General features: G+C 42.0%; 1 protein-coding gene across 1 annotated transcript; it reads left to right on the top strand.

The window, feature by feature from the left end:
- The first annotated feature begins 712 nt into the window (after positions 1-712).
- On the top strand, positions 713-10,035 carry LOC139475586 (probable cytochrome P450 49a1). Its single transcript, XM_071258777.1, has 9 exons — positions 713-920; positions 2,728-2,950; positions 4,058-4,239; positions 5,512-5,713; positions 6,596-6,770; positions 7,509-7,678; positions 8,108-8,189; positions 9,040-9,255; positions 9,922-10,035. The coding sequence occupies exons 1-9, from the start codon at positions 713-715 to the stop codon at positions 10,033-10,035; spliced, it is 1,572 nt and encodes a 523-aa protein (XP_071114878.1).
- The last annotated feature ends 181 nt before the right edge of the window (positions 10,036-10,216 follow it).

Raw genomic sequence — 10,216 nt, 5'->3', positions numbered from 1 at the left:
TCAACAAATTCATATTCATTTACGGAAACATAAAGCTGTCATGTGAAACATTTGCATGGCCATTGCCTCAGGATACACTCGTTCAATGGTTCCTGACCTTGAGTATTCTAATAGGCTTAGTGATTACACGAGTGTGAGATGGTCAAGACGTCACGACAACCCACGACTCGACCTCTGACTGACCTTGGACGTCAATAGGGGAAGGGGGTTTTAAATAACACACACCGCTCGTTATGTTACTATAAACTCACAGTCCTCTGACGATACAACCTAAAGCAAAACACGGCAGTAAGTAGTACTCTCTTGAAAATGTCATGGCACCTCAGGGACTCGTCTTTAAGATGCACACATACCGTTTTAATGAAATACGTATGTAGGGGTCAGTAACATGTATTGATTTGTGTCTTTGGATTGTTATAATAATATTAATCAGGTTCAACGAAAACGCTATTTGGTAACGCCTTTGGCGCGATGTAACGTTCTTCGACCACTGCAGATTAAGTTCGGATGGTAGGCAACCCTATGTGTATTTCTATATGCTTCTAACGTTTCAATTAATTTTATAATTTTCGAATTTGGGTATCCATTAGCATTCTAGTTGCAAAGAAGAATGAAACAACTGGTTAGTGACGTATAATTTCACGAATATATTTAAATCTCATCTTGTTTAAATAGTTTATAAATTTCGTTGACGTTTTCCTTCCAGTAAATCATGACACTGCTAACAAGGACAGTCAAGCAATCGGGAAATTTGGCATTGAAGAACCTCTTTCATCAGGCCAACGCAAGCCCAAAGTCGACGTTTGCCAGCGTAGACCTTCTGGATCAGTATGAGTGCAAACATTTCAAGGCTATGCCGGGTCCTGGTGGACTCCATGCAATTCCTTATATCGGAATGGCTTTTCATATGTATCCGTTCAGTAAGTGTTTATCTGTACATGTAATACAAGATCTGGGATTCGAATCAAAGATGTCTCTAGGTCTGTCAGCACCAGTGCCATGCTCGTGGGTTTCACCAAAGTGATAAACGTCTATGACCTACATCACTTCAGGCTTTCCTCCAACATCAATCTGACACGCTGTGATAACTGAGATACAGTTCGAAGCGGCGTTAAACTCAACTCACTCACTCACTCACTCACTCATCCTCACGTATGGTTAAAATGTGTGATAAGAGTTTTGAGTCACTTTGGTGATATCCATGCGGGAAACTGTTTCATATTTTGTATCCATGCGGTAAACTGTTTCATGTATTGTGTCCATGCGGAAGGGCGTTTGATATATTGTATCCATGCGGGAACGTGTTTCATATTCTATTTTCGTGCGGTAAAGCGTTTCATATACTGTATTCGTGCGGGAAAGCTTTTCATATATTGAATCATTGCAGGAAAGCGTTTCATATATTTCATCCATGTGGAAAAGCCTTTCATATATTTTGGAGTCATCACTGACTTTCAGGGATCAATTCATGTAATATTTACCGCCGCTATTTTGCCTTTTACTTTCGAATGAGGAAAAAAATATAATTATGAATTATATTTAGAGCAGTAGGATGTATTATGAAATTTAATAACATGAGTAGGCACAACAGAGATTACATAGAATCTTGTTGTCATATCACGGTGGTACACTAGATCATAAAGTATTCCATTTTCATGATGCATTGGGTGGTAAAGTATAGTGATTACAATATGGCTATCGTAGATTAAAACGAATCATATTTCAAGATCACATTGGTAATAATGGCTTTTCTTCGTGATAATATACGAAAGTGAAGTGGTTTTAAAGGTTCATTTGGCGGTATTGTATCCAACACTGGCACGCTTGCAATAAGGGGGTTTGGTTTATCGCTTCTTTGAACACTATTTCTGTCATGTCATTGCGTGTCAGCTTAATGGTGGAGAAAAGTGAATGGTTAGAAAGGTGCCAATACGTTAGATCATGTTAGATAACCTTCCATTCTTTTCGGGGCGATCGGGTAGCCTTGTGGTTAAAGCGTTCGCACGTCACGCCGAAGACCCGGTTTCGATTCCCGACATGGGTACAATGAGTGAAGCCCTTTTCTGGTGTCCCCGGCCATATTGCTACTGTGTGTGAGGACATGTGTCCCTTCCTCATGCCAGGAACCGTTTGTTATAGGTTCGAAACCCAGGTTTGAAACAGCTTCTGATCTTAACCCGTACGTATGGGTATCACCAAAGTGGTTTAGGTCTATTGAACCCCACATACAGTTCACAAGAGACCCGTGAAGATTCCGGCAACCCATGCTTGCCGTAAAAGGTGACTATGCTTGTCGTAAAAGGCGACTAACGGGATCGGGTGGTCAGGCTCGCTGACTTGGTTGATGCATGTCATCGATCCCAAATGCGTGAATCGATGTTCATGATATTAACCACAGGATTGTCTGGTCCAGACTCGATTATTTACAGACCGCCGTCATAAAGCTGGAATATTGCTGAGTGCGGCGTTAAACAACAAACCAAAACCAAAATCAAAAAGTTCACAAGACGTGACAGAGCTGATGTTCAGTTCAAAGCAGTGTTCACCTGTTTCATCACCTGCTGGGGTGGGGTGTAGTCTAGTGGTAACACCGTTCGCCCGTCACGCCATATGTCCGGATCGATTCCTTTGTTGATGCAATGTATGTTGCCCATTTACCGCGAGTATTGCTAACAGCAGTGTAAAACACAACTCACTCACTTATTACCTGCTTATTTGTGTTTTTAGCGCAGTACAATAGCCAAGAGATACACAAGATCCTAGACTCCTTACACGACAGATATGGACCGACGTTCAGAATGGAGTTCCTTGGGAAGTCAGTAGTGACAGAAGAGCCGGACCACATGGAGGTCATCATCAGGAACGAGGGCAAATACCCCGCGAGGGCCCCAGTCGAGCTGTTCGACGAGTATGCCAAAAACAACAACCAGGAAAGAGGGATGTCGCTTGTGTGAGTTTTGTTCATTAGATCCTTTCAAAAATAATACCTGTGGGTAATGGGGGAAGGAGTAAGGTTTTGCGCCACATTTTGCAGTATTCTAGGACACCAGACATGAACTTCCGCCATTGTACCCACTACGGGAATCGAACCCGGTCCTCCGGCATGAACCTGTACTTAGCTTAGTGTTTCAAATGTGGGCGCGTCAAACACAGCTTTCGTTACACGGGACCCGTGAAGGTCCGGGGTCTTCAGCAACCCATGCTCGCCGTAAGAGGCGACTATGCCTGTCGTAAGAGGCGACTAACGGGATCAGATTCGCTGACTTGGTTGATGCATGTCATTGATCCCAATTGCGTGGATCGATGCTCATGATATCAATTACTGGATTGTCTGGTCCAGACTGGATTATTTACAGACCGTCGTCATATAGCTGAAATATTGCTGTTAAACAACAAACCAACAAACCAACGTTACACGGTCTTTCGATGTAAGGTGTATAACGTTCAGATGGCCTGTTTTGGCTAGCGTTGCCTTGTTTATCCGAAGCCCCGGGTTCACTTGCCAACGTTGAGACAAGGTGAGAAATCAGTTCTTGGTGTTCACTGCTCGTACTGTTGAAATATTCACACACTTTCTCTTTTTAAAATAAGTAATACATACACATTTGATACTTGAGCTTTTAAATAGTTAATGTATCTATTGGTGTTTGTTTCAAAGCGCCCAATAAAGCACTGAACATATCGCAGCAACAGCTTGGGCTTTAAGGATCAGAAAAACGTCTTAGTTTTTATTTCAAGTTATTTCTTTTCGTTGTCGAATCTAATATTTCGAAGATACTGAAATGACTATGGATTGCAATACAATATGTTCATGAACAAAGATACATAACTCGGCTTTAACCTCACCTTTGCGTACAGCGTAATGTAGACTACGTATGATGTAGTATTTTAGGATAATTCATATGCACATTAACATAGGTGACTTGTAACGTATATTTAGAGGATAACTTATACACAGATTATTTAGATCATGTTTGGTGAAGCTCGGGTAGACAGTGTGGTAACTACGTTGCTTGATAATGTTGTTTCCATTCCCTCTGATTGGTATTTTATTCAGAAACGGCCCAGAATGGCACCGCGTGCGCTCTGCAACCCAGCAGCATCTTCTGAAACCCCACTCTGCTGCCGTATACGTGGGCGCTCAGGCTGCCGTTGCCAACGACCTCATCACCAGAATGTCCAAAATCACATACACTCCAGAGGAGTTCAGAAATGAACTATTCCAATATGCGACAGAAAGTAGGTTTGAAAGGTCTCATCAATCGACTTGTAAATTTTTCTTTGCACCTGACAAAAGGTTACATGTTACATGTAACAAAAACAACGTCACCTGGGCTGTTTTACCTTGATCCGCTGCTCATAGGTTCGAATCCTCGATGGTCTTCAGCTTGTCATGCTTGTCGTAAGAGACAGCTAAAGGAGTCGGGTGGTCAGGCTCGCCGACTTGATCGATTCATGTCACCCCAGTTGCGTAAATTGATGCTCATGATGTCAATCACTGGATTTTCTGGCCCAGACTCACTTCACAGACCGCCATCATGTAACTGTAATATTGCCGAGTGTGGCGTTAAACAACAAACAATACAAATAATCGAATCCTCGATTCGTTCCAATTATGATTATTTGTTTGTCAGTTCGTGGGCTTTACAAACGTTGTGATGTGTATTTTCTATTCTCCAACAGTAAGCTGATACGCCGTGAAATTGCTGACAATGTGTTCCAAAATGCGCCAAACTCACGGCTTCTTTGTATGACAATACTAAAGTGTGTTTGAACCATTTCCCCTTACTCATGTTGGGGCCCATTTCGCTGTGGCGTCACTAAGGAGTGTCAGAAACTTGTGATCTAATCTCGGTTCGCCAAGATTATGTTTCCAGGTTTGTCACCAACATACCCGTGCTCGCTGCGACATACCTACATGTAAAATACTTCCCAAAGCGGTATTAATGCACATACTCTCAATCAATCAATGTCTATTTATAAAATATTGGAGGACACAGACCCATTCTACAGTTACATGATTGCTTGAGAGAATAACAGCCTATATGTATTGGAACATTGAAATGCATTATCACACACATGATTGACTTAGCTGCCTTGATTCACATGTATACACATACGTTTTTTACAGTTTCTGGATGTTTTAAGACATTGATAATACTGTCCCAAAAGAGCATTAAACCAGAGAGTAGAATAGGTCTTCAGCAACCCATCCTTACTGTAAAAGGCTACTATGATTGTCGTAAGAGGCGACAAACGGGATCGGGTGGTCAGGCTTGCTGACTTGGTTGATGCATGTCATCGATCCCAATTGCGTGGATCTATGTTCATGATAATAATCACTGGATTGTCTGGTCCAGATTCGATTATTTACAGACCGCCGTCATAAAGCTGGAATATTTCTGAGTGCGGCGTTAATCAACCAACCAAAGAACCAACCAACCATTCAACCATCCTTACGTGATACCTCTTCGAATTTGTAAAAAAACGTTTGAGAAATGCCTTGTTCAGGTATTGGAGTCGTCGCCTTCAACAAGCGCCTTGGCTTCATGGCGCCCGATGGCAGCAGCTTGTCCACGGAGAACGCCAACTACATCACGGCCATCCAGACCTTCTTCGCGCTGTTCTATGAAGATATTGGTTTATCTCTGTACAAAGTCTACCCTACAAAGTTGTACAGGCGCTTCGAAAAAGTAGCCAAGGAGGCTTACGGGTGAGCCTTTGGACTGATAGTTGAACATCACCGTGCATAAATATCAGCCAGAACGTTTTTGCACACAGAATTCATAACGTATAAGAGTATATATGTACATATATAACATACTCATGTTGTGCTTTTTTGATTTGATACTTCTGTGAGGGCAAGGGGTGGGATTTCGCGATTAAGAGTTGTGTCCCTTACGCTTGCAAGAAACGTGGGTTCGTGGGTTTGAATCCCAAATCTGCGCTTATTCTATGATTCTAAGATTGTCGGTTCCATACTCGTGCTCCTGGGTTTCTCCTGGGTGGTAAACATCATTGGTTTCCGGGGCACATAACTCCACAATGCCCCATGTCTGCATGAGTTCCGATTATAAGTTTGATCAGTTGTACAAAATAAAGTTAGCGTTACGACTGCCGAAAGTTTATGTTTAGGTATGAGAGTTACGCTCTCCATAGCGCTAAGCTCGCTATGTACAACGGCAGCATGGTGGTTACATTGTTAAACCCCGCTGATGATATACCGACTACAGAGAGTGTTGCTCATGTTGTCAACCACTGGTTTGTCTCCCACAGACTCCGCCCAGAGTTTGCATGCCGTCAGCGGCTTAAAAAAACATAATTAGTCACTGTCTGAAATGGTGTAAGATGCGTGTGCACAAGATCCAGATACTGTTCAAATGTACTTTAGCAAATGTTCTTCTGTCTCCAGCTGGGGCGGTCGGGTAGCTTAGTGGTTAAAGCGTTCGCTCGTCACGCCAAAGACCCGGGTTCGATTCCCGACATGGGTACAATGTGTGAAGCCCATTTCTGGCGTCCCCCGCCGTGATAATGCTGGAATATTGCTAAAGGCGGCGTAAAACCATACTCACTCACTCACTCACTCTGTCTCCAGCTACGGGCGTGCCCATATAAGAGAAGCAATGGCGAGGTTTGATCGTGAAATAAGGGAAGGAACCTTCGATCCTGAAGAGCCAAATCTGATCCTTCAGCTTCAGGCCCATCCAAATATGAAAGAAGGAAGCGTGGAGGCCATAATGCTGGACCTACTGACAGCGGGCACAGACTCGGTTAGTTCAACGCAAACAGTCATTTACCTTATATCGTTTTCATTCATTCATTCATTCATTCATTCATTCTATCTTATTTTTTATGTTTTTAATAGTAGTAGTTTTATATTTTGTGGGGGTGGGGTTCGTTCTGGGTGGGTGTTTGTTTGTTGCAAGTGATCCTCTAGGGGTCGAGTGTTGCATGCTTATTCCCGAATATGATCCTTAGTTTCTAAGCACCATGCATTTGTTCATCGGTTCTACATGTTTTATGAAGTGTTGGACGTCTGTTAGTATTATCTTCGTCACCTTGGGATTTTCTCCCACATTAAGCTGTCAAGCCGCGAAATCCCCCAGCTCCAGACAAAGCCTTAACTAATACACTAACGCGGGAACGATCACATTCCACTGCCAAAGTAAATATAGTTTATTGTACTTAAGGCCCTCAGCAGAGCTACAGCGTCTGTTCTAATACTTCCAATATACAATACCAGGCGAAGTGATGCAGTTACTCGGCTCGGAGTCAGTATACTGTGCACCCTGTCAAATGGTGTATCATGTCATATATTGTATAGCATTATATAGTGCACCCTCTCAAATGGTGTATCATGTCATATATTGTATAGCATTATATAGTGCACCCTGTCAAATGGTGTATCATGTCATTTTTGTATGGCATCCTGTCAAATGGTGTATCATGTCATTTTTGTATGGCATCCTGTCAAATGGTGCATCTTGTCATAAATTGTACATCCATAGACTGCAAAGAACGTTGAGTTCCTGCTACTGAGTCTTGCCCTGAATCCCAGCAAACAGCAGACGTTGTACGAGGAGATTGTGGATGTCATTGGTCCAAAGGGGAGCCCAATCCTTGCTGATCACATGACAAAGATGGCGTACTACAGGTCATGCATGAAAGAGTCATTCAGGTAAAAGCGTAAAAGAGAACAAACAAAATCACGTCCTACTCAATGTCTCTTTAATGACCAATGGCTCCTCCAGCTAGTTTACATGCACAGACCTCACAAATATAACATCTTTTAATGAGTGTCCATTTTCATTTTATTTTTCCATTGTTTCTCGATTCATTGTTTTAATTGACATTTCAAGATGGGGATAGCCTTGTGGGTAAAGTATTCGTTGTCAAGCAGAAGCCATGGGTTCAATTCTCCATATGATTACGATATGTAAAGCCCATATATGCTATCACCTGTCGTGATATTGCTGGAATATTGCGAAAAGCGGCGTAAAAGCCATACTCACTACAGGGTCATTTCTGGAACGTTTCGGGCGATATTGGAGATTCGCAATAAGCAGTAAACACACATCTTTGATCAATATTTATTTACATTTCTCAGGTTAAATTTCCCATTGCCTTTTGGAACATTGCGAGTTCTCCCAAAGGACGTAATGATTGGGGACTACTTGGTCCCGAAAGGAGTAAGTATTACATAGCTCCTTTGTTGTCTACATATGGCAAATATACAGTGAATCCCTGATATTCACATGGGACCGTTCCCTTGAAAAGCGTCCGCGTTACAACAATTCCGGATAAACTAGCCATAGACAGGAAGGTGTGTCATTTGTATAACTACAGTTATAACGAACTCAAAGGGACCATATGTATAACATGGCGAACATATATAATTATGTATATACAGCAAATGTCCCGAGACTAAAAAGACACTAGGTGTTTGCGAAAAGAGTAATCATGTCCTGCTCTACTGACAGCACCCGGCAATTTACATGATTTACATGTTTGTTTGTTGCTCAACGCAGCACACAGCAATACTCCTGGCCAACGACGCTGGCCTGTAAACAATCGACTCTGGACCAGACATGCCTGTGATAAATTCAGTGACACGATATCGTGTTTACTGAGTTTTTTTAAACTAACAATGTTACTTTGTGTCTAATTGATACAAAATACTGAGCTCATGGTGAAAGTCCGGGACTTTGATACACCTTCCGACACAACGTCCCAGTTCAAGTAAATATAAACAATCAATGCCAGAGAAAATGTAGTAGATGTACACTCTTGGTTCTATTCCCCACATGGGTACAATGTGTGAAGTCTATTTCTGGTGTCCCCCGCCGTGGTATTGCTGGAATATTGCTAAAGATTAGATAAACTGTACTCACTCACTCGCTAACTCACCAAAAGCACGAGCATAATGTTGACAGACCAATAATTATCATGCGCTAATCTAAGAAGCTGAATTGTGACACCAGAGATCACCCATGTCATGGATGATCTGGAGTAACAGTTCTGATGGTTTTGTCTCTCCAGACTGTAGCAGTTTGCAACAATCGCCGTCTCCTTCTGAACAGCGAATATTTCGAGTCCCCGAGTGAATTCCTCCCAGAACGGTGGATGCGATATGGAACCAATAAGAAGAGGGACAAAGACTACCCAGGTGTTGCTCTCCTGCCATTTGGGTTTGGGCTCAGAAAATGCATCGGTCGACGTTTCGCTGAGCAGGAGCTTTGGCTGGCAGTAACTAAGGTGAGTTGTTGTTGTTGTTGTTTGGCTGGCAGTAACTAAGGTGAGTTGTTGTTGTTGTTGTTGTTGTTGTTGTTGTTGAGTTCATCTGCAGCTTTACAAATTAGTATGCAACGCCACTGCCCCCGTATATACAACCTACCCAGCCACTGAAAAGTTCCAGACAGTGCTCTCATAATATAGAACATTACAGAAATTTCCCAATGTTTCTATAACATACTATCACTGGGAGTTTACACACCACACACGCATCTTAATATAGTAACTTCATGACGACTGATCACTGTCCAAACACAATGCAATAAGCGTCTACCGAGTCTGAGAATCAATGAAACACAGTTAGAACCATTGTTAAACAACAAAATACTCTGACATGTAACAAAAGTATGTAAACAGTGCCACGGATACTTCATCCTCGACGATGTAGCATCTCAAATCTCCATTCTATATTAGTACGATGCTCTTCTATGGCATATATCTGCATTCAAAATAACATCTTCGTCGTATTCAGTATACACATCTTAATTCTAGTGTGATACAATTAATACATTTGACCAGTTCGCTAGGTTACCATGCCACGATGCTTAAAAAGGCAATGTTGTTTAATCTTTATTGCATCAAGCCTGTCTTACAGTTTTAATACATTTGTGCTCGCATTTGCCTTACCAGATTTTACAGAATTTCAAAGTGACAGTATCGGAAGAAGATCGAAACTATGAAATCATATACACAACATTTGGTCAAGTAAAGAAGCCTATCAACTTCACGTTCAAACCAAGGTAACAGCTCCTACATGGGACACGGATTGCGGTGCCACGCCAAATCTCAAGGATAGGTCACAAGAGAATAGAATGAACAAGTATGTCTCCAACATAGGCCGCAATATATTGCTAACAATGTGAATATACAGTAAGACCTCAACAAATTAATGGAAGGATGACGTTCTTCTGAATCAAAGAGAAGA

This window comes from Haliotis cracherodii, unplaced genomic scaffold, assembly GCF_022045235.1.
Source record: "Haliotis cracherodii isolate W230 unplaced genomic scaffold, xgHalCrac1.p SCAF_3, whole genome shotgun sequence".
NCBI classification, from domain to species: domain Eukaryota; kingdom Metazoa; phylum Mollusca; class Gastropoda; order Lepetellida; family Haliotidae; genus Haliotis; species Haliotis cracherodii.
This window is presented reverse-complemented; position numbering and strand designations above follow the sequence as displayed.